Source organism: Polyergus mexicanus, unplaced genomic scaffold, assembly GCF_030449975.1.
Source record: "Polyergus mexicanus isolate NDT 795.1 unplaced genomic scaffold, iyPolMexi1.0 SCAF_25, whole genome shotgun sequence".
Taxonomy (NCBI): domain Eukaryota; kingdom Metazoa; phylum Arthropoda; class Insecta; order Hymenoptera; family Formicidae; genus Polyergus; species Polyergus mexicanus.
Genome location: NW_027223345.1, coordinates 2,677,699 through 2,703,572, shown reverse-complemented (window position 1 = coordinate 2,703,572; position 25,874 = coordinate 2,677,699). Strand labels below are relative to the sequence as shown.

General features: G+C 42.6%; 3 protein-coding genes across 3 annotated transcripts; 1 reads left to right on the top strand and 2 right to left on the bottom strand.

The window, feature by feature from the left end:
• Positions 1 to 9,230: 9,230 nt before the first annotated feature.
• Positions 9,231 to 10,899, top strand: LOC138943088 (structural maintenance of chromosomes protein 1B). The gene is made up of 5 exons (XM_070313606.1): positions 9,231 to 9,545; positions 9,664 to 9,801; positions 10,185 to 10,396; positions 10,473 to 10,618; positions 10,862 to 10,899. The coding sequence occupies exons 1-5, from the start codon at positions 9,231 to 9,233 to the stop codon at positions 10,897 to 10,899; spliced, it is 849 nt and encodes a 282-aa protein (XP_070169707.1).
• Positions 10,900 to 16,514: 5,615 nt separating this feature from the next.
• Positions 16,515 to 17,477, bottom strand: LOC138943087 (uncharacterized). Its single transcript, XM_070313605.1, has one exon. It carries the CDS (start codon positions 17,475 to 17,477, stop codon positions 16,515 to 16,517), a length of 963 nt encoding a protein of 320 aa, XP_070169706.1.
• A 623-nt stretch (positions 17,478 to 18,100) lies between these two features.
• Positions 18,101 to 21,769, bottom strand: LOC138943086 (uncharacterized). Its single transcript, XM_070313603.1, has one exon. The coding sequence runs from the start codon at positions 21,767 to 21,769 to the stop codon at positions 18,101 to 18,103; it is 3,669 nt and encodes a 1,222-aa protein (XP_070169704.1).
• Between the last annotated feature and the right edge of the window lie 4,105 nt (positions 21,770 to 25,874).

Sequence of the window (25,874 nt, the reverse complement as noted above, 5' to 3'; positions counted from 1 at the left end):
AAGCAGTGGTATCAACGCAGAGTACTAAGCAAAGTGTTAACAATCGATTTAACTACATATCCTACGCACATTAATTAACTCATAAACAGTTATTAATTTAAGAAAGATTGTCGTTGTCTTTTTTTATATCTTTGTGATGGATAACCTTTAATTGTGTTGTGGGAGAAAAATGAATATTAATACGCAAAATGCTAATTATTATTATTGTATTTCTAGATTTATTTTATTCACATTCATGATACTATTTTGAGATCACTGCAAGACCATAGTATCATACTTTTAATAGATTAGGTAATATCTTTTTTTCAATGTAAATCAGAATAGGAGTGAGAGTTATTGCAAATATGACAATTATAACTTATGTTGTGATTAATGTAAATAACTTTTAAAAAAATTTGACTTTAATAAAATCTTACGAATGAAGTTCTAAATTTGCGAATATGAGATTTATTTCAATGCGCATTTTTGAATGCACCATTAATCATGATATAATATATATTTTATACTAAGAAATATGAAAGTAACCAAATAGCATACAGGCAAATTCTGTAAGGCCTTTTTTTTTTTTTTTTGTGACGGAGGGGAAATGCTTTTACGCATACCCCGCCTCGATGGGGTTCGAGGCGGGGTTATGTGGGGCTCGCCCCGACCTAAACAAACGGCCGGGGAATACCCACTAAAACCCCTCCGGGTGGTCTTCTCGGGCGTTTCTGGGAGCCTCCCTGGAAACTGGCATGTGCACTACTTCAGGGAGGCCCCCCGCCCACAAGCCTAGCCCGCTGGGGGGGAGCATTTATTCCTCCCCCAGTGCCCACATTAATGACGTGAGCATCGGCTTCCCTATCTAGGCGAGAGGGGGACTACCGCCCCTCCCGCCTCCCTCCCGTTATGAGTCCCGGGGGGGGGCGTGGCCGGGCCCAGGTACCCCACCTGGGCTCCGACCACCGGGCCCGACCTCGGGGGTGACGTCCGCGACGAGTCAGCGGACGCCCCCCGGTTTCGTCGGGGCCCTGCGCTAGCGCTGGGGGCCTTCGATGGGGCCGGACCCGATCGTGGCCCGGCCCCCTGCCCCCGCGCGCGCCCCTCCTGTCTGGGGCGGGTCTCCGGGGGTACCGGGGGCCGATATGGCCCCGGCCCCCGTCGCCCCACCCCGGGAGGTCCGTGGGGCGCGGCGATGTCGTGCCGCGCCCCCCTGACCAGGGGGTGCGGGGGGTCCGCGGATCCTGCCCGTTGTGGGCCCTCCCCGCGTCCCCCCCCCAGATCCCCCGGCCACCACTCCTCGGTCGCGAGCTCCCCGGCGTCCGCCGGGGAGTCGCTCCCGCTCTCTCTCGGCCTCCTCCTTCTGCAGCATTACTGCCTCGCAGAAGGAGGAGACCGCCCCCCAGGACTCCCCGCTCTCGAGCATAACGCCCACGATGCTCGAGAGCGAGAAGTCATTAACGCCTATTAAATCGACGAGGACACGGCGCTCTTCCGCCCACGCTGGGCACACCTCCAGCGTGTGCTGCGCCGTGTCCTCGTCCCCCCCGCAGTGATGGCAGCGTGCGCTGTCCTCCTTCCCGATGCGACACAGGTACGCGCCAAAGCAACCATGGCCCGTAAATACCTGTGTCGCACGGTACGACATCTCGCCACCCGCCCTCGTGACCCACTTGATCAAGTGGGGGCGGATGGCCTCGACGACGCGCCTCCCCGTGTTATCACGGGGGTCGGAGAGGTGCTCGTCCCACCTCTCCAGAGCGCGTCGCCTAGCCTAAAGCCTCACGGCGGCCTTGACCTTGGGGGTCAAGGTCACGCCTAGCCCGCCGAGCTCCCGCGTACGCCTGTACACGAATGCGCACATTTCGGCAGCATCCTGCTGCGCCTATTGGCCACCAGGGCGTCCGCCCACACTGGCGACCCGTAAAGGGCCACCGCTCGGACGGTGCTCGCATATAGGCGACGCACCCGGCCGTCCGGGCCCCCGAGATTGGGCAGGAGTCGGCTAAGGCTAATTGCCACCGACTCCGCCCTGGGGGCCAGGCGCCGAAAGTGCTCGCCAAAGCTCCAGACCGCGTCCAGGTAGAGACCGAGGTACTTCATATGGTCTCCCACCCGGACGGAGATGCCGTCCACCGTGACATAGGCCTCGGGGGGGGAGATTCTACGCCTCCCCCCGTGCATGAATAGCGCCTCCGTCTTGTGAGGCGCCACCTGCAGGCCCGTGCCACGGATGGCGCGGACAACGCACGCTACCCCTACGTTGGCGGTGTATACCGCATCCCCCCAGCTTTTCCCCCCGGCCAACAGCAGGGTGTCGTCCGCATAGCAGACGACCCTGCAGCCGGGGGGGAGAGCAGTGTCCAGCACTCTATTGTACGCGAGGTTCCACAGAGTGGGGCCCAATACTGACCCCTGTGGAACCCCGCAGTACACGCCCCTTCTGCGCTGGAGTACCCCGCTGTCCGGGTACTCCAGCCACCTGTCCCGGAAGTAACTCCTCAGGACCTCCACCATGTAGGGAGGGAGGCCGAAGGTGGTGGTGGCCTCCCCTACCCTACTCCAGGGCAGGGTGTTGAACGCGTTGCGGATGTCCAAAGACACCGCAAGCACCACCCTGCCCTCCTTCATCATAGACTCCGCGAGGGACCGTACACGCAAGATCGCGTCCACGGTCGATCGTCCTCCGCGGAACCCATATTGGTCCTGGTGGAGGTCCCTACCCTCCCGAGACAGGTGCCGGACGAGGCGGTCCGCCAATACTCTCTCCAAGAGCTTTCCCGCCTCGTCCAGCAGGCATATCGGCCTATAAGCAGAAGGGGCGCCGCTGGACCCGCTCCCCTTTGGGATGAGGACCAGCCTGGCCCTCACCCACGCTGGGGGAAATACACCCAGCCTGAGGCCTTGGACCTTCTGATCTCGGCGCTGAGATCGTTCCTTGCGGCGCGGAACCCCTCATACGCCTCAGCCGTCCTCTCGGCGTCGTTCCGACGCCGAGCCCGGGTGAAGCGGCGTCTGGCCGCGACGGAGCATCGCCGTAATTCGGCGATCTCCGCGCTCCACCAGCACGCCGCTCGTCGCGGGCGGGGGCTGGTCCGGGGCATCGCGAAATCACACGCGTCGCGCAAAGCGCCCCGGAACCAGTTCACCTCTTCGGTGATCCCCCGCCCTTCCCCCCCGGGACACGGCCAGTCCGCCGCGAGGACGGCTGCTTTCAGCCTGTCCGGGCTCAGTCTAGTGAGGGCCCATCTCCGTGGCCGGGCATCTCCCCGGCCTTGGGAGCGGCCGAGCACCCCGTGGCGGGCAGCGTGCAGGACCACCTCTATATAGAGGTGGTCCGAGAGTGTTTCGCACTCCGCTACCCGCCAACTGACGATCTTACGTGCGGCGGAGGGGGTGGCCCAGGTCAGATCCGGGACCGATTCCCCCTGCCACCGCACTAGGGTGCTCCTCGACCCCGTGTTGAGTAAACACAGGCCGAGTGCCGCCGCCCAATCCTGCAGGGCCTCGCCCCTGGCGTCCGTGTGCCGGGAACCCCAACGCGTCGATTTCGCATTGAAGTCCCCGGCCACGATGGTTGGACGGGGCATCTGTCGGCGGAAACATGCCGACACCCCGTCCAGGAACGCCTCGAACTGGGCGAGGCCCACGTTGGGGGAGATGAACACCCCCAGCACGGAGACGGGCCCCCACCTGACCACCACCACTCCCGCCCCGGCCTCGACCGGTGTGCAAGGCGGGAGGGTGGGGTCGTGCCTCCAAGTGATCGCGACGGAGCCCGTCCGGTCGCCAATCCAACATGGATTGGCTTCCGGGACCTGATAGGGCTCCGCTGCGATCCCCAACCCGAACCCCCGCTCCGCCAGGCTATGCAGGAATAGGTCCTGCGCCCGGCGGGCGTGGTTCAGGTTGGCCTGTAATATGCCCAGGGACATTTATCCGTCTACGTGTCCCTGGGCTCCGCCATCACTACCTCCGCCATCGAGGCGGGGGGTGTGACGGCGGTTGTCGTCCGGGCCCTGGGGGGCCTCTTCTCCTTGGGGGCCTCTATCGGGGTCCCCGCGTCCTCCGCCCCGCGCTTGCGGGTGTCGGGCGCCGCGGTGATCTCGGCCAAATTAACCGACCGAGACGGTCCCGCGGCGCTCGCCGGCGGGGGGGGCTCCCGCTGTCTGCCCGGCCGCTTCTTGGGGGGTGCGCATCGTGCGCTCCCCACCCTGTGGTCGGCCGGGCGCCCCAGCCCCGCGCAGACCGGACACCTGACCTTTCCGGCGCAGTCACGCGCCAGGTGCCCGGTCTCTCCGCATCTATAGCAGCAGCCCCTACGATCGATGGGGCTGCTGCAATGCTGCTGGACGTGCCCCCTCTCCAAACATTTGTAACATTGAAGAGGGCGCTTGTCCAGCAGCTCCGCTTGAGCCCGGGACCATCCCACCTGGATGGTCCGGGCTGCTGCCGCCTTGTTGGCGGCTTTTAGTGGGCACTGCACCCACACGGTGCCCAGGCCGCGGGTTGGGAACTTTATGTCCCCAACCCGCACCTCTGTCGCCTCGCAGGCCCCCAGCCCAGCGATGGCCGCCGCAATGTCGGCGGCGGCGATGGACCGGTCCAGGCCCCGGAGCCTTAGCTCGGCCTTACGTATCGGCCGGGCGAGACGGACCCCCTCATCGCCGGCGAAGACCCGGCGGAGGTCGGCGTAGAGGGCATCTGCCCTCTGCGACGCCGTTGGCCCCTCCCTCTCGCCCGACCCGGCCAGCTCGACGATCATGGCCCCGGTCGCCGCCTCTCGGACCCGGAGGGAGTCTATTCCCAATTTCGGGAGATCGATCTCCCTCCGGGCCCTGGCCATGGTCGCCTGGTATGCCCCGTCGGCGCACGTTATAGTGACCGCCGCCGACCGGGGCACCCTGCGCCTCGAGGCATCGCCTCGCTGGCGCCTCCTCTTCCGCTTCCGCCCCCCAGCGCGCTGGGTGGGCGGTGCCGCTCCTGCGGCTTTTCCTCCGGCCGGGGGTTGGGCCGCCTGAGCGGCCCTCCCCCGAGCCGTCCCCCCCCCTCCGCCCCACAACCCTCGACCAGGATTCGTCCTGGCGAGGGACTGCGGGGGGGAGGGGAGGGAACCCCCGATCCCAAGCCACCGGCCTGGGATCGCTGGGGGGGGCGGGGCTCTGCTCCGCCCCCCCGGGGTAGCCGGTGCGCCGCGAAGCGCGGGTGGCGGGGGCCTCGTGCCCCCGCCCCCCGCCGCGCCGCGCGACTTCTTCCGCTTCCTCCTCTTCCTCCCCTGCCCCGGCGCCGAGGCGCCGGCAGGGGGGAGAGGCGGGAAGTCTCTCCCGGGCGGGCGACCGGCCATGGGTGTGGGCCCCCTAGGGGGTCCGCCCCGGCCCAATGCCGCCCGCATGTCGACGAGGGTGTTGATCTGCTCCGTGTACCATGCGTACCAGGCACGCTCATCCTCGCCGACTATCCCCGGCGGGTAGCTCACGGGGAGCGGCGCAGAGGAACCCCCCAGGGGGGGCCTCATCACCGCCGATCCCCGGCCACCCGCCGACGTTGGGGACCGCAGTCCCGTTCCCCCCCTCGGGGGAGACGTTGGGGACCCCTGTCCCCTACCCCCCCCCCCCGAAGAACGTTGGGGACGTACGTCCCTTTCCCCCCCCTGTGGAACGTTGGGGACGTAGGTCCCCTCCCCCCTCCAACGTTGGGGACCCCAGTCCCGTCCTCCCGGCTGGACGCTCCACCCTCACCGGGGCGTCCAGCCTTTCCACCGACTTCACCCGGGGCGCCCCCCGCCTTTTGCGGGGGGACCCCCCGGGCGAGCCGGGGAGAGCCAACTGGAGGGAAGGCTTGGCGGCCCGCACCGCCACCAACTCCCTCCGGAGCTCGCTGACCTCTTTTCGGAGGTCAGCGTTGCGGTCTCCGAGGGACCTAATGTCCCTACGGAGAGCCGCCAGTTCCCCCTCCCCCTCAGCTTGCTGGGCCCTTTTTACCAGGGTGTCAGTCGCCACTCTGGTCAGGACCGCGTCCCGCCTCAGGCCCCGCAGGAGATCGCCCTTCAGGTTGCCGGAGATGACGGCTATCCTCTCGATCTCCCCCGCCGCCTCCAGGACGCGCGCCGCGATGTCCGGAGTGGGGGCCAGCCCCATCTCCTCCTCGCACTCTCCCTGATAGGCCCGCAGATCCCTATTAAGCGGCGGGACGGGGGTGTCCTTCGACAGGGCTTCTTGGGCCCTTTCCTCCCTTTCCCTCTCTTTTTTGAGGGCCCTTTCCGCCTCTTTCTTCTCGCGGAGGCCCACAAATTTACCCGTGGTGGGTGGTCGCCCGCGACCTCGCTTCTTGGGGAGGTCCTCCTCCCTCACCTCCTCCTCCCCCTCGGGGGACATATACCCCTCCGTATCCTCGCTGGCGATCGAGGTCCGTGAGGAGGGGGCGGGGGTGGCGCAGTTGCTGCCCCCCCGCGAAGAGCTCTTCGCCCTCTCTTTCGAGCGGGCGAGACTCCTGTCCCTGCCCGTTCCGTCCCGGCTGTATGGGTGTGCTCTCGCCGAGTGCGAGCGCGCCCGGGCCCCCGGCCTCGATGAAGCCGGGCCCGGACGACCCCCACCCCGCGAGCCCGCCCTGCTCTCTCTATCTTCGGCGATAGTATGCTCGCCGGGGGCGCTCGTCGGCAACGCCCCCGGTGGCCCGTCGTGGGATGACGACGAGGGGGGAACCGGGACTGTATCCCCCCCCCGCCGGCCGCTGTGGGTTCCGAGGCCCACTGCGGCGGTAAGGTTTTTATCCTGACTCGTACTCATCATTTTGTATCAAGTGGATGGTTTAATTTCGGTGTTTTCCTTCACCTAGGTCGGTTGGCTTCACCACGCCTGACGAGCCCGACCTGCCCGGGATTTTTTACCGAGGTTACCTACCTCTCCTCCTCGCTCGATCTCTCCATCCCTTTCCGTTCACACCCCCTCCCCCCCTTCCCTCGAAACCCCAATACCCTCCCCACCCATCCCCAGTACCCACACACACCCCAAATACCCCCCTCAACCCACACAAACCCCCAGAAAAATAAACCCCAATAACCCCCCAATAACCCCCCATAATATCCCAATACCATCCAATAAAAACATTCATCCAAAAATAAAGAAAAATAATGCAGAAACACACGACGATCGAGTTGGTGCACTCTTAGACCCCTTCCAGGAATGGAAGGGGAGCCCCTCCACCACGACAAGGTGGTGCACCATCGGAGGGAGTAAGGCCTAACCAGCCATAATAGGAGAGAAGAAGAAAAGTAATAAGAAAGTAAATCTCAAGTAGTAATTGTTCATTGTTAATATCTTAAATGATAATTTATTTGTTATATTATATTGTAACTTGTTTATTTATGATATATATACGTGCTCGTGTATGTGTGTGTAAAATTTTATTATTATAATTGCTCTGTTGAATCCAAACTAAGTAAGCGAATACAAGTAAATTATAACAAACGAATATATATATGTATATATATCGAAAAGATTAAAAGAAAACTGTAAATTATTAATTTTTTTTAAATGTTTCTTTTTTAGATAATTTTTATAAAATTTGGACTTAGTTGTTTTAGACTGGTTACTATTTTATATTTAAATAACGGCGCGATAATTAGCTTGGAATATAATTTCACTTCATTTATCGATTGATAACCAATCAGAACGGTAAGTTCAGAGGCGTTTTTGTTTTTCAATTGTTCAATCAAATAACTCAAATTTAAAACCGTTAGAAGATTTATAGACTTTAACAGACTTGCAATTGTCGTCCACTTTCATCCACTGTGCTTTTCGTGGTCGATAAAATGCCGATTTCTTTGAAAGTTATTACGCTTTTCAATTTTAAATCGTTTAGAGGCAAAATAGTAATCGATAATATTCAGCCTTTTACGGCTATTATCGGTCCGAATGGATCCGGTAAGATTTTTTACGATACTCTACAACCTCCAATTTATTTAATCAAGAAAAATATTATTTCTCTATATTTTTTTAGTTCTTCTTTCTTATTTTTTTTTTCATTTTCGCAAAATAAATAAAATTAATACAATCTAAATTCAATTAAAATCTTTGAAATAAATTTAAATTTTTAATTTTTTTCCTCTTTTAATATATATATTTTTGCTTTTTTTACTTCTATTTTTACATATTTCAATCAAAATGTGTAAATATTTTATATATGTATTTTAGGAAAATCAAATATTATGGATGCTATAAGTTTTGTATTAGGGGGGAAGTTAAGTGCTTTGCGTGTTAAACACCTCAATCAACTTGTACATGGAGCTTTCATAGGGAAGCCAGCGATAGAAGGGTATTAAAGATGTACTTTCTTTATGCTTTAATTTATTTTTTATCATATTTAATGTTTGATATTTATGCTATAGTGCTTATGTAACAATAATATTTTTAATGGGAGACCAAAACCAAGAGAAAAGTTATATAAGATCAATACGAGAGAAAGGCAGTCAATACAAAATAGATAAAATAGATAAAAGGTAAAATTCTGTTTTTGCACAATTTTTTAAAAATTATTCTTTTCTGAATATACTAATTAATTTATGATCGATTTTATTACGTAGATTGTTACCAGAGACTTTTATATGACTGAATTGAAAGAATTTGGTTTGGACATAAACGCAGGGAACTTCTTGATACCTCAGGACTATATACAATATTTTGCAACAATAAACATGTCAAAAGAATTGACTGTCATGTTTGAAGAAATTAGTGGTTCCAATGTATACAAAGCAGAATATGAAAGGTATACACTTTTATTTTAATAAATTATACAAATTTATTTACAAATTTGAAAAATTTACTAGACTTTAATGTTATTACAGATTACAATAATTATATACAGATTATAATGTTATTACAGATTACTATTAGAACTCTTGAAACTAAATCAGGAGATACATTTTGCGTATCAAACAAAAAAAGAGCAATTAAGAAGAAAGAAATCTGCTATAATAGAAAAGACAGAAGTAGAAAAATATTTACAGTTGCAAAAACAATATGTATATCTCACCTCTATTTCTAATCTATATAATGATCTTTTTAGAAGTTATTGTTTGTATCTTTTTTCTTATTTGGTTATAAAATAATTTTTAAATGTTATAGATGGAAGAAAAATTAAAATTTCAATTAATTCAATTGATTTTCATGAAAAAAGTAATTGAACTTTTACAAAATCAGCAAAAAGAAATCAAACTAAATGTAGATGAGCTTTTGCAGTACAAGGAAACTGAAATGACTTTATTAAAACGTACTAAATTAAAAGTTAAAGCATTATCTGATTTATTGAATGAAACTGAAGAAAACATCGTAGAATTTAAAGATAATATTCGAAAAAAGAAGGGAGAATATACTAATGTTAAGAATCATATTGAATATTGGGAAAAAAAATGTAACGACGCTCGCACGTCTCTGGCTAGTGCGATAAAAGCGCCTGATAATTATGACAAAGTTATCCAAGAATTAAAAAATGAATTTGAAACATTAAAAGAATTATTAGAAAAAACAGCATCATCAGAGAATGATATTGTAGAGCTTCGTAATTCTCAGGTGTTATATTATTATAATATATAAAATATTTTAGAAGTACACATGAAATTTTGAATCTCTTATATTTTTTTATACTGCTACATAAACTTCTAACTGATATAAGAATAATTTATTTAAGGTTAATCGTTATATGATTTTAAAGACCGAAGTTGAGAATCAAGCAAAAGATTTTATAAACCGTATAAATGATTTGATGCAAACTTATCAATATAAACTTGATAATGAAAATAGGGTTAAAGAGGAATTGGAAAATAAAGTAAAAATTGAAACAATAAGAAAAGAACACCTCATAAAGCAAGTTATTAGAGTTTACGTTTAGTTAAGATTTACAAAAAAAATAAATCAAATTTAATGGAAAAAAATGAGGAAAGGCAAAGGTTAGAAAAGGAAATTAGGGAAATACAGGAGAAATCTTTAAAATTAAAAAACGATATTGCAAGGATTTCAGAGAAACTTGCCGAAGCTGATATAAATAATGACATTATTTCACAGCAGAACAAGAAAGCTGAAATAATAAAAAATTTAAAAGATCTTTTCCTGGCGTGGTATAATTTTTATCAATCAGAATTTTGATAGTATTATTACGATAATAACTATTTTTTAAAAGAAATTGGGCAATATATGTATTTTACTTTATAGTACGATCGCTTAGCTAATCTTTGCAAGCCTATTCATTCTCGTTATAATGTTGCGGTAACTAAAGTTTTTGGTGAGAATATGGATGCCATTGTCGTTGATACTGAACATACAGCAAAGCAATGCATTGATTTTTTAAAGCAGCACAAAATAGGCGTTGAAAGATTCTTATCGCTTGATTTAATAAAAGTGAAACCTATAAATGATAGATTACGGTAAATTAATAAGAGCTAAAAGATACATTTTATAAGTATATATGTAATAATAATATAATGTAATATTATTTTATAGTAGTGTATTAAAACAGATAAATAGTAAATTGTTATATGCTGTACTGAAGTTATCATTTATGGAAATAGACAAGGCAGTTTTATATGTCACTAAAAACACTTTAGTTTGCGAGACTGCTGAAGATGCAAGAAAAATGGCATTTGAAAGTGATTGTCATTATAATTTAATAATAATTATGGTTAAAATAATCTGTATTTATTATATTATTACATTTTGATATATATATATATATATATATATATATATATATATATATATATATATATATGTCAAAGGGTCTGTTCCGGGACATTTAGAAATCTCATATTTTTTTACTATATTCTGATAAAGCATTAAGATTCAAACTCATTTTGATCTTAAAGAATTAAATATTTCTTTCCGTTTTTAAGATATCACGTTTTTAAAGTTTTCCAAGACACTTGCATAATGACAGCTTCCAGGGCAATGGTAATTTCCAGAACTGCCCTGGAAAAATTCTATGTATAATGGTATATTCCAGGACAAACATAAAATATATAGAATTTTTTTCAAACACTCTAATCTTCGAAGGATCTTCTTTTGTGACCATTTTAATTTTTAATTAGCTTACATTTAAGCTAAGAGATTGTCCGCCGTTACTGTAAAGTTTCTATAATAAGAGTTAAGGTTCCCTTAATCAACCAATCAGCGCGAAACAATTCGCCGACCGGGTTGCGTGGATTGGTTAGGATGTGATTTGTGGATTCTCAATACTCAATCGTAACCATAACCACTACCAAGTCCGTAAATCGTAATATAATACGGTCTTAAATATATTTCTATGGTTTTACACTTTAAAATCTTAAATGGAAACCCCCATTTTTTATTTAGTATTCTTGTAGCTTGCCTCGAGAGCTTTCCAAAACACTATAATAAAGTATTTTTTTATTCAGTACTTTTTGAGTTATTTTATATTTTAATCTGACATCTTTTGATATAAAAAATTAAATATCTCATAAAATAGTTAGTTTTTGATAATCTTACCGTAATACTTTTATGTACAGAATAATGATACAAATCAATTAGTATAAAAAAATAATAGTTTTAAAAAAAATTATTTACAATGTATTTTTTTAAACAATTATTTGTTTTTTTTGCACTAATTGATTTGTCTCATTATTCTGTACATAAAAGTATTACGGTAAGATTATCGAAAACTGAATATTTTATGAGATATTTAATTTTTTATATCAAAAGATGTCAGATTAAAATATAAAATAACTCAAAAAGTACTGAATAAAATAATAGTTTATTATAGTGTTTTGGAAAGCTCTCGATGTCAGCTACAAGAATACTAAATAAAATATGGGGATTTCTATTTAAGATTTTAAAGTTGACCTTGACATGACCTTCAAATGATTTTCCAAGGTCAAATCATTGTTACCATCTTATGGCCCCCTTGAAGCCACACAACTTTTGTTTGAAACATTTTTCGATTTAACGCAGTGTTTCTGAGATATTTGGGTCCTTTAAAATGGGACACCTTGTATATCATGTTTTCCTTACTTAAAATTAAACATACTGAACACTAAACAATTAATCGTTGCGAAATCTAGTAATGTAACTCGTAAAAGAAAGAAAGATTATTAAATAAAACTAGAAAATGGAAAACGTTGCGTTGGAATATTCCTTTGTAAGTCGGGTAAGTAGAATATTATATTTAATCTTTGGATAATTATAGAAAGTTACAATAAATACAAGTAAAAATAAAATATACAAGTTATAATCGCATTAAAAATAGTATATATTCTAAAGAAAGTTTAATTAATAAAAACTAAATGTAATAAATAAATCGTCAAATACGTATAAAAATTAACCATATTAATTGTTTCCAAACAACTATAATAAAAAATAAAGTAAGATTTGTTAAAGAAAATAAAGTTTCAATAAATATTAAAATATTTTCTATGTTTATCCAACATATTTCGAGTAAAAATATTATAATTAAATCATTCTATAAAGAAAGAAATCTATATCCTATTAAAAAAAAAACTATAAATTAACATGACCATAAATAGTTCGTAATCGGAATCAATTTCATTAAGCCAATAATTTCATTAACTGCATTTTAAGCCAATTGATACTCATAAAATACTTTTGATTGTTAGCATACAATTTAACAATTAGAATTTATTAAACAATTGAAAAATTATTTCTAAAAGCAGTTTTTAATACAATTAGATATAAAAATATATTAAATACCTATAAAATATATTATTTTTTTTATATCAATCACTTGGCTGCTTTAAAAACCGATCAGTGCATGGGTTGAAAAAGTATTGCAATATTCTTTATTAATATCTTGAAAACAGCGATTTTAATATTAATATAAAATAAAATATAAATTAAGATTATACGTACAGACTAACGATTGTTTAAAGCCAATAGCCGAGACAATAAATAAATACAAAAGAAAAAATTGTACATTAGAAGATATAACTTAATTTTCGCTTCAATCTATTTTAGCAGACTTATTAATTAATAAGCAGAATTATTAATTAATAAGCTTTAGTGTTTAAATAATAAAAATATTAAATTTCAAACAAAACATTCTCTAAAAAATTTTACAAAAATTAATGTGAAGCACGTTATTGTATATTAATTATAAAATGAATAATGTATTCCTTATTAATTCAGAAACATAATCAGAGAACCTACCAATGTTTGTAAGTATAGTGTGTACGTACATTAAATATATTAAATTCTTGAAAGAAGTGAAAATATTGTTTTGTAGCCTAACGTTCGTTTCCAAGACACAAACATACTCTCATAAATAATGTAATATTAAATATTTAAATGAAGAATTCGCTTCGAAATACATTTATCCTAAGTCTCTTTCAAGTTACAATTTTTTATTTAGATGTCCCGCCAAATTTTCCAGAAAGCAATCAAGGCGTTGGCATAAAGACTTGCACATTTGTTATATATGAGTAACGTCTTTTTACGTTATTGTTAATATTGTTATAAATTACACTTTGTGGAATGATGTGAGTTGACATTACCTGACCGCGTTTTCAAATGCTTGTACGTACGTTAAATGCGTTAAATTCTTGAAAGAAATAAAAATATCATTTTGTGACCTAACGTTCGTTTCCAGGACACAAGCATATTCTCATAAAAAGTGTCATATTAAACACTTAAATGAAGAACTCGCTTCGAAATACATTTATCCCAAACGTCTTTTAAGTAACTTACGATTTTTTATTTAGATGTCCTGCCAAATTTTCTAGAAAGCAATCAAGGCGTTGGCATAAAGACTTGCACATTTGTTATATATGAGTTACGTCTTTTTACGTTGTTGTTAATATTGTTATGCATTACACACCTTTGTAGAACGATGTGAGTTGACATTACCTGATAGCGTTTTCAAATGCTTGTACGTACGTTAAATTCTTGAAAGAAATAAAAATATCATTTTGTGGCCTAACGTTCGTTTCCAGGACACAAGCATATTATCGTAAAAAGTGTCATATTAAACACTTAAATGAAGAACTCGCTTCGAAATACATTTATCCCAAACGTCTTTCAAGTAACTTACGATTTTTTATTTATATGTCCTGCCAAACTTTCCAGAAAGCAATCAAGGCGTTGGCATAAAGACTTGCGCATTTGTTATATATGAGTTACATTTTTTTACGTTGTTTGTTATCAATATTGTTATGAATACACACTTTTGCGGAAAGATGTGAGATTACCTGACGCTGACGTTGTCTGACTGAATTTCTAAATGTTGGTATATACGTTAAATGTGTTAAATATTTTTAAAAAGTGGAAACATCATTTTGTAGCCTAACGTTTGATTCCAGTACATAAAATGTTTTTTGTGCATAATGAAAATCAAAGTGACTAATTTCACATTATACACAATAAACTTTTAATCATAGTTTTTCAAGATTATTTGTACTTCAAGTATTATTAAAAATCGTTGTGTTTTTTTCAATCTTATATCTTTTTATATATTTATATACTATTTTACGCGATTTTCTTAATTATATAAATATATTGACGGTTTTTATGTTCGAAATTCAATAATACATTATATATACTTCAATTGGCATTGTTAGATAACATTTGTATACATGTCTTTTTTTTTGTATATACATTTGGATGTATAATTATCATATCTACATACATTAGTTTTCCAGGACTGTCCTGGAAACTGCCAGTTTGACATAGAATTCTTCCAGGTCAGGCCTGGAACCATACAAATGTCTCGGAATATGCCAATAATTATCAAGAAGTGTCTCCGAACAGACCATTTGACATATATATATATATGGTATTTTGTTATTTCGATCCTATGTACATAGCACTCGTAGCTATAGATATTTACATATAAGGCAAATGAAAAGGTGGTGTGGGATCTGAATAACTTAGAAATAAGAGCACTCGCCCGCCAAGCGAAAGACTCGGGTTCGATTCCCAATTCAGCAATTTTGCCCCGATATTTTTCTCGCCCTCGTTTCTCCAGGGGGGTAAAGTGGGTTTATTATAAATCTCGAATTGAGATTAATTTTATAAATCTTGGTATAGGACCAAATATATTTCGTGCCCTATGCGCATAATCAGTTTCATAGAAAACTTATTTTTCTATGAAACTGACGCATTACCATCCGCGTATGGCTCTTACTAGCCCGCGATTATTTAAATTTCGATTATATTAACGTAACATAAGTATAAAATTGAGAATTATAAATAATATTGCATAAGTATTATCGGTAAGCTAATAATTTTCCATTCATAAATGTGATTATATCATATTTATACATATATTACAATTATATTCTATGTATGGACAAAAATATTTAGCCCAATATATATACAGGATAGGGCATTTATATTGAGACACCTAAATATCTAAAAAATAAAGCAAGATAGAAAGAAATATTTTAGACAAAAATTGTTCGGTTCTAAGGAGGTCATAAGATGGTGCCATTAGCTTGACCTTGGGTGGATGCGCTTCGAAGATTTCAATGTCAATCTTGTTTTTTTAAATGAAAATACCCCAATTTTTTTAATAAATCGATTCCTTGCAATATTCTGCATAAAAAATTATAGAGATATGATGGCTAAAAGTTTAATAGTTTATGAGATATTTTATACTTTATTTTCTTCACTTCGACATAATTTTACATAAATTATGAAATATCTCATATAATTATTTATTTTGCAATAACGTTTGTAGCCGCGCCTTCGAATTACATATTAACAGAATTTATTTGTTTCGCCGATCGGAGAGATAGGACGTAAATGATTTGAGCGGGTTTAGTTTGTTGAAAAGTGTTTATTCCTTTCGATACCAACTCCCGGACCGTCTTAGGTAATCGCACGCGACAGCAAGATATAATCGGACACGCGAATTATCGTTTTAACTGTAACTATATGAGCGTTAGACTTTCGGTGTGCTCCCGGTGAAGGCTTGCGACGAAGTGAGTTAACAAAAAGCCCTTCTTTCCGATCCACGCACAAGAATCCCGGTCGATACGTGTACCACAAAAAGGGAGGAATTTCGATCGTTCGACTCCGAGAGCCAATCGGTTATCGACAACGAGGTGTTTGTCGGAATCGAACGATACGAAGAAACTACAAAAACGGAATGAAAACAAGGCTTCGCACGTAACGTCTCGCTTTAGAACGTTCGAGAAACAAAATTAATAATATAATTTATAAAACTCTTACTTTCTCGAACATCCCGCTCGCCTCGTATACCGGGTAGGTTACGAAATAACTGGTTAAATCCTACCAACATAATCGATACACGGCATCTTAAGGATAATTCTCGATCAGACGGTCCGAAGAGTTCTACAGCAAAATTTCAAACATACAATAATCGGAGAAGAGTACAAATAAAGATCGTTGGTGATTCAATCGAAATACATGAGTTAACTTAATCAGTAAATCTTAGCATAGGGTTATTTACATAGGCGTTCTTAGAATAGGTATATATAAACGATACATACCCAGTACGTGACGATAATTAAAGTCAAACCTAATGATGAACGCATAAAGAAAACGCAAATTATTTTAAGAGCCAGTGTCGCTTGATATCGGTAGCTGACAGATCTGCGTTATTGGTCGCTTTAGAGTGGTTTTGGCAGTACGCAATGTAACTACTCGGACATGCCCATCCGATCCCGGATGTACGTCTAATATTCGGGCAAGTTCCCATTTCGAAGGAGGTGCCAAATTATTTTTCAACAATACCAGCTCGTTAATTTTGAGCTCCGGTTTATTTTCTCGCCATTTACGCCTTTGTTGCAATGTATGCAAATAATCAGAAGACCAAGAACGCCAGATCTGCTCTAAAATCGCACGCACTTGCTGCCATCGAGACAGCCGATTCGAATCGATATCTAAAACAGATTCTTCAGGCGGGCTTACTAACGGGCGACCGACTAAAAAATGACCCGGAGTTAACGCGAAAAAGTCATTCGGATCATCATGTAACGCGGAAATCGGGCGGGAATTTAGGCAAGCCTCGATTTGACACAGCAGCGTAGCGAACTCGATCTGCGATAATGTTCGGGAACCAATCGCTCGTTTCAAATGAAACTTTAATCCTGTGACCCCGGCTTCCCAAAGTCCGCCGAAATGCGGAGCAGAGGGAGGTATAAAATGCCATTTTACGTTATCATTAGCTATAGCGTCTTGTATTTGAGGGTCGGCGACAAGTCGCTGAAAGATAGTGTTTAATTCGCGGTCCGCGCCTTGAAAATTAGTGCCGTTATCACTGTACATGTCGGATGGAAGACTGCGACGGCTTGCAAATCTTCGAAAGGCGGAGAGAAAACCGTTAGTAGCGTAATCATCTACGTATTCTAAATGGACGGCCTTTGTCGAGAGACAAATAAAAACGGCAACATAATATTTTTTGGATCGTTGACCGCGGCCGACTGACGGAATTATATTCATCGGCCCGGCGTAATCGACGCCTGTGTGCGAGAACGGAGCCGAAGGCGTGATGCGGGGCTGGGGGAGATTCCCCATCAGCTGTTGCGAGGTACGTGCGCGTTCGCGTACGCACTTTACACAACTACGTATAAGAGATTTTACACTGGTGCGCGCTGAAATTATCCAATAATTTTGGCGTAAAATTCTTAACATTAATTGAGTGCCTCCATGAAGAGAGGCTTTATGAGCTTGAGCGATTAATAAATCCGAAATTCGATGTTTCGGTAAAATTATAGGGTGCCGTTCATCATAACTGAGTGACGAATTGTCAATCCGCCCGCCAAGGCGAATTAATTTATCTTTCCCGAGGAAGGGATAAAGCGATAACAAAGAACTGGATCTTGGCAGTAAACAATTATCGTTTAACGCTTGAATTTCGGATGGAAAATGACGTTGTTGCACGTGACGGAGCCAAAACAAGGAAGCTTCTTTGAGTTCGGCAGCGGACAAGCACGTCGTATTCACGTTCGTATTGGTCGCGCGACATTTTAGATTATTAATAAAACGTTGCACGCGCGCGCGTGCCGTGACTCGAATTAACTTCTTCCATGTAGAGACTTCGTTCGGTAATTTCCACTCCAGAATATGTTGAGCATGACAAACGATCGTATTTCGCGTTTCGGTTTCGATTATCTGACGATCGGCCTCAAGTTGATCTTTTAATTTATCATGGATCGGCCACGCGGTAGAAGCAATTCGGAACGCAACCAGGCAGGGTCGGCCCACCAAAGTTCGAAATCGCGGAGTTCAGCGGGTGACAAACCTCGCGACGCGCAATCCGCTGGATTTTCTTTAGATAGGACGTGATTCCATTTAATCGACGGCAGCCGAGTTTGTACTTCCGATACACGATTCGCCACATAAGTAGTCCATCTTGATGGATGGCCTCGTAACCATGCGAGCGCGACCGAAGAATCTGTCCATCCGTACATCGGAATATGCTGCAAATTTAACGATTTTCGCGCGAATTCTAGCAATCGAGTTAATAAGACTATGGCATTTAATTCTAGACGCGGCACGCTAATCGTTTTAATCGGCGCTACCTTTGTTTTTGCGGTTATTAAGACTACTGAAAACTCGCTGAGCGATCGGAGAATTCTTAAATAAACGACAGCGGCGTACGCGCGATTAGACGCGTCGGCGAACCCGTGCAACTCGATAGCCAAATTTTCCGGATGCATTCCAGTCCATCGCGGAATGCGAATTTCTTTTAAATTTATGAATTCCGCACAATATTTTTTCCAGGACTCTAACAAGTCCGCCGCGATAGGAAAATCCCAATCGAGTTTTCTTAACCACAGTTCTTGCATCATAATTTTCGCGGTGATTATTACCGGAGAAACCCATCCCAGTGGATCGAAGAATTTCGCGATAAATGATAGTATCAAACGTTTCGTATTCATATTGACCGAAGCTGACTCGATTTGAAAACGAAACGAATCTTCTCGTGGTATCCACTCAAGTCCGAGCACCTTAAGCGTATCATCCTTATCGAATGTACGAGCGATAGCGAGTTCATGCTCTCCCGGAGGAATGTCTGTTAATAATTCTATAGAATTGGCAGCCCATTTGCGTAAATGAAAACCGCCTCGCGCCATCAATTTCGTAAGCTGATCGCGACTTTCCTTTAGCGACGGAACTTCATCGGCGCCAAATAGAACGTCGTCGACGTAAATAAATTCTTGTACTATTGTTTGTGCTTTTGGAAAAGAATGACCTTCGTCGAAAGCTAATTGATTGATAACGCGCATGGCTAAATACGGAGCTGGAGCAGTACCGTATGTAACTGTAAGCAATCGATAAGATTGTATCGGAGAATTAATATTAGATCGCCAAAAAATCCGTAAAAAATCGACATCGTCTCGATGAACGCGGATCTGTCGAAACATCTTTTCGATATCGGTGGTGTACACATAACGAAACTGACGCCAACGAAGGATAATTGAGGACAAATCGCGTTGTAATTTAGGCCCGGTCATTAAATGATTATTTAATGTAGAACCATTGCTCGTTTTGCACGACGCGTTAAATACTACGCGAAGTTTCATCGTGCTGCTACACTCGCGTAGTACCGGATGATGCGGTATATACACCGCTTGATTAAGCGTCGGATTTTCGTCGGAGACAGGTTCCATATGACCCATAGATTTATATTCATTTAAGAAAGAATGATAGGGTTTCGCGAGATCCGGATTTTTTCGTAGGCGTTGTTCTAATTTCGAATAAAGAAGCGCGGCAGTTTCGCGCGAAGATCCTATATCGAGCGGAGGGTTGGTTTTAAATGGTAACCGTATTATATAGCGGCCGTCTTCGGCACGCTGATGTGTTTCGATAAAATGTTGTTCGCATTTTTTATCTTCTTCCGACAGCTGAAGTTCGGAAGAAATTTCCTCGATCTCCCAAAATTTTTGAAGGAGAGAATCGAGCGAAGGAATTGTTACGCAATTTAATAAAGTCGCGGAACCGGTGATTGAATTAGAAGTGCCGGTAGGACCGGATAATATCCATCCTAAAGCAGTAAGCTGGGCCGTCGGAGTTCCGGTCGGACCATGTTTTACCTTTTGCTTTAATAACGATCCATATAAATCTGATCCGATGAGCAGATGGATCGGATGATTGCTAAACGGATCCGGATCCGCGAGAGATAATTTCCGTAAATGCGGCCAATAATCTACAGTTTTAGTCTTTGAGCCAGCGTATGACGTAATTTTTTGATATACGAAAGCAGTCAAAGAAAAGGTTGAGGAACCTCGCCCATTACAAGACTCGAGAGTAAGAGACACCTGAGATTTCGCTACGCCACTGTATCGTTCGCCGAAACACTGTACGTGGAGGCTCGCGAGGGAACGTTTCGTGCGCATAGTTTGACACAACGATTCCGAGATAAAGCTAACAGCCGAGCCTTGATCTAACAACGCACGAACTTTAAATTTACGTCCTTCGATGGTACGAAGTATTACCCATGCGGTGGCTATTAACACGTTCGGCGGATTTTTCAGCGGCGAATGAATCGTTTGAACGGAAGCGACGGCGGTCTCGTTCTCTATCTCAGGGGCGGCTGAGCCGCTCGGTTGAGCGTTAAGCGTTTTGTTTTCCGAAACAGAATTTTCACTAATCTTCTGTACTGGTATATTCGAGTCACGATGCAAGAGCGTATGATGTGCTCGTCGGCACAAATTACAGCGTTTTTTACTCTTGCAAGAGTTCGGGAAATGGCCGACCTTTAAACAATTAAAGCAACATTTGTGCGATTTGAGAAACTGAGTTCTCTGTTCGACGGATTTACGCTTAAACTCGTCGCATAACATCAAATTATGATTGCCGGAACAATTCAAACATTTTTCGGTGGCTACGTTATTCACCGAGGCCTGATTAGAGCTTTTATTTTTATGAGACGAAGTATCGGCATTTAACTTAGAATGATCAGTTAGTCCTCGAATTCGCAGCGTCATAAAATCTCGAATCTCTTCATACGTCGGAGATGCGGTTGATTTACCGCGTTGCAGATTCCACTCATTACGTGTGCGTGGACTAAATTTTTGTGAAACAATATAGACTAATAAGTCATCCCATTTTTCAACAGGTCTGCCTAAATTTGTTAACGCGGCTAATGACGCGGCAACGGTATCGCGTAAACCTTTGAGTTCGACAGCGGATTCCGTTTTCATAATAGGCAAATCAGCGAAAGCATGAATATGCGCATGAATAATCGCGTTTTGATAATCGTATTCTTCGATAAGTAATTTCCACGCACCATCGTAATTTGTGTCTGCAATCTTAACATGATTAATTAATACAGCGGCTTCGCCCGTGACACTGGCTTTTAAATAATGTAATTTCTGCGTATTCGACAGCGATTCTTTCGAGGCGACGAGCGATTCGAATATTCCGCGGAAGTTTTCCCATTCCGCGAAATTACCGAAAAATTTCGGCAACGGGATTCGTGGTAATTGCAATGAAACCGCACCAGACAATTCGCGAGAAGAAATGTCGCTTACCGATGATGCCGCAGTCGGGTCGCACCGGGAGAATTTACCTATCACGTCTGCGAGGTAGTCCGCCGCTTCGTGGTAGACGTCCTCGGCCGTAAAGAATTCCTCCTCGGTGAAGTATTGGACTGTACGCTGTTCGTCGGCCGTTGCTATTTGCTGAAGCTGGACGTTGAGATGTTGACACTTTTCCCATAATGTCTCCAAGGCGTCCAGTCGACTCTTCGCCTTGTATTGCGTGACGTTGGCCTTGCCCATTTTTTTAAAGTTGGGGAACATTCGCTTCATCGAGCTTATTGTAATAGATTGCTCGATGAGGAGGCCCTGCAGCGAGTCCATCATGACGGTAGGCCGATAAGATGAAGCCTTTCAGCAACAATTTACCACCTTTTGGTTGTAGAGATGCTGAAGCGTGACGACAGTCCGTCGCACGAGGATGTGCGAAGCCGCACTATAATTTTCACTTAACAGTGCAGCGCGCTAAAGCGTGCGACAACTATGTGTAACTGCGGATTACGCAGGACGCACTCTGAGGTGCGGAGTGCTAAAGAGCACAAAGATTGCACTTAAGCTGTGCAAAGCGCTAAGAAGCGCGAGATTTGATTTTTACGGCAGCGGAATGCGGATAGATGTTTTGATATCGCGCACCGTCTCCGTCTCGCGATAGGTTTTATAAGTGCTGTTACCTTAGCGTGTCAGCGTTCTCACTCGCACTCCGCGAACTGATTACCGAATCACTATCTGTTTTTCCAAAATCCGGCTCGAAGGACCATTTAATGTAGCCGCGCCTTCGAATTACACGTCCACATTAACAGAATTTATTTGTTTCGCCGATCGGAGAGATAGGACGTAAATGATTTGAGCGGGTTTAGTTTGTTGAAAAGTGTTTATTCCTTTCGACACCAACTCCCGAACCGTCTTAGGTAATCGCACGCGACAGCAAGATATAATCGGACACGCGAATTATCGTTTTAACTGTAACTATATGAGCGTTAGACTTTCGGTGTGCTCCCGGTGAAGGCTTGCGACGAAGTGAGTTAACGAAAAGCCCTTCTTTCCGATCCACGCACAAGAATCCCGGTCGATACGTGTACCACAAAAAGGGAGGAATTTCGATCGTTCGACTCCGAGAGCCAATCGGTTATCGACAACGAGGTGTTTGTCGGAATCGAACGATACGAAGAAACTACAAAAACGGAATGAAAACAAGGCTTCGCACGTAACGTCTCGCTTTAGAACGTTCGAGAAACAAAATTAATAATATAATTTATAAAACTCTTACTTTCTCGAACAACGTTATCTTAATATTTTAAGCTCAAAAAATGAGAGACATCATTTGGTGTAAAGAAAATAAAACAAGATTAACATTGAAATCTCCAAAGCGCCTCCACCCAAGGTCAAACTAATGGTACCATCTTATGATCCCCTTAGAACCGAACAATTTTTGTCTGAAGCATTTCTTTCTATCTTGCTTTATTTTTTAGATATTGTATTTAGATATCTCAATATAAATGTCTTACTCTGTATATATGTATATATAATCAAATTTAAAAAATTTAATTCATGAAACTAAATATTTTATTTATGGAATTTTTTTTATTTATGAAAGTTAAAACGAACGATTTTTACTTATTCGAGCAAGTTCTATCTGAAAAAGTGAAAATCGGACATTTATCTGCTCGACTTTTCCAAAATCGGTTTAATATCTAAATTCTTTTTATAGGGATTCTATCAGAAATTAAATTAATAGAAATAGTTACAATCTTATTAACCGCGCTTTGCAAGTTTTATATAATTCTCATGACTAAACTCAAACACGAGATAGATATCACATAGCGGCAAGCAAACGAACTTTTCGTTCGTAAGCCAAAAAGACTTTTAGTCATCTTTTCGCTTCGCCAAAAAGACATCTATAGAAAAATGATAAAAAGATGTCTTTCTTAGGTTGTCTTTTCGGCAAAACGAAAAAATCTATTATAAACATCTTTTAAACATCTTTCTAAAGATTACTTTTTTTTGTAATAAGAAAGACATCCTTTATTTGTTTTTTAGCCTTGCCGAAAAGATGACTTAAAAAAGATATCTTTTCGTCACCGTTTAGTTTTATGTGCTGTCTGGGGATTTACTGCAACGACACGGTCGTTAGTCCCCATATAGCAGAGAAAAGTTGCAGACATATTGCAAAATAATTTCATTGAAGCATTGCAATATTGCAAATTGGTTGCGAAATATTGCTGCACCATTATTGTAAGATGGCGGCAACGTTAAGATGTCCGCTTTTTGTAATATTGCTGTAATTTTACAATGTAACATACTTGTAGTATAATACCCCACTCGGCATGTGATATTGCTGAAATACTGTAATGTTTGAAAATGATACAGAAATATTTCATTAATATTTCAATTGTAACTTTGCCGAAATATTTCAGAAATGTACCTGCATTATGTTTTTTAAAATATTGCATTTGCAATATTTTTGAAATCTTTCAGAAAGTCCTTTTATAACTAGTATTAAGGTTATAGTTTATTTGTTTATTGCTATGCGGCGCGCTATTCACTATCTATACCCGTATTCCAATTTTTATCATGAGCGTATAGAAAGCCTGCAAAATGCGGTTAATAATATTGTAATTATTTTTATCAGTTTAATTTCTAATACGATTTCCGTGCCGAGAAATTTAACTGATTTTTAGAAAATTGGACAGAAATTGTCTGAATAAGTGAAAATCATTCGTCATTATTTGCTTAAAATATAAAACAGAAATTAACTTCCATATAAATAAAATCTTTAATTTTATAAATTAAATTATTTAAATTTATCTATAATATATATTACATTAATGTATGTTGTTATATATTGTTACTGTAATTGAGTTTAGTTTTGTCGTCAAACAAACATCAGAAAATGACATCTCGTGGATGTGACATATCGACATCATTTTCGGGTCTTATGAGACTCGTGCAGCAATTATAATCTGTATAAGATAAGAAGTGAGTGAGTGAGCAAGTGAGAAGGTGAGCAAGAGAGAGAGAGAGAGAGAGAGAGAGAGAGAGAGAGTGCGTGTGTGTGTATCTCGATTGCTATACGCGATGTGTGTGTGTGTGTGTGTGTGTGTGTGTAATACGTTCATATACGTTCATATACGCATATACGTTCACACACACGCACACTTATCACGTATAGCGTATGTCAGTTGCTCTTTTGAGTTGATTGGCACCAAATAAACTTTCTACTTCGAGGTTCCTCACATATGTAAACATTTATCCTTTACGGTGTCAATCAATTCAAGAAAGCAATTAAGAGACCGAATTATAGATGCACCAAATATCACTAGAACAATGTCTAGCTGCAATTAATGAGGTCAGTGCTAGATATAAGTGCTTGCATTGCTGCATTAAATAGATATAGATGATAACATAAATAAAATGTAAATAAATAAGTAAAAAAACGAATATTTGTTTTGTTTCTTTTTTTGTGACTTTCTCCAAAATGGAGCAAAAACGAGCAAACCTCTAAAGAACTTTCTGTCTTAGTTTTTAGGTCTTCTACATGCTCCTGAAGTTTTGCCATTTAAATTGGGGACATCCTGTCCCCAACCACCTGTCACCCTATACAGGGTGTCCCAAAGCACTCTTGACAACGCTCGTGAGCAAGTAGAACACAATAAACTGAACAGAAAAATCCTGTACCACTTTTATCTATAACACTCAAGTTTTCGATAATGTTACCGTAATACTTTTATATACAGAATAATGAGACAAATCAATTAATGTAAAAAAAAATTGTTGAAAAGATACATTGTAAATGATTACTTACTTTTTCTTAAAAACAATTATTTTTTTATATTAATTGATTCGTTATCGTTACGCATCGTTGCGCAGCTATTTTTCGATATGTTTCAACTGCGCAACGACGCGTAACGATAGTGACATCGTCGTTACGAAGTGCGCCCGGCTAAAGATCGGCACTGATTGGCCAGACTTTACTCAATAATAACTCTTTTATTAAGTGTTATATAAAAAATTGGTACAGGACTTTTCTTCTCGGTTTCATCTGCTCTACCTGCACATGACCGGTGATGCGGTTGACGCCGGACACCCTGTATATATACAATACATTTTATATACAGGGTGGTCCTCGTAACGGTCGCCACGATTTTTAAGGCACTTACAATAATCTGACATTAAAAAGTTTCAAACAAAAGTTGTGTGGCTTCAAGGGGGCCATAAGATGGTGACAATGATTTGACATTGGAAAATCATTTGAAGATCATGTGAAGGTCAACTTTAAAATCTGAAATAGAAATCCCCATTTTTTATTTAGTATTCTTGTAGCTGACATCGAGAGCTTTCCAAAACACTATAACAAAGTATTTTTTTATTAAGTACTTTTTGAGTAATTTTATATTTTAATCTGACATATTTTGATATAAAAAATAAAATA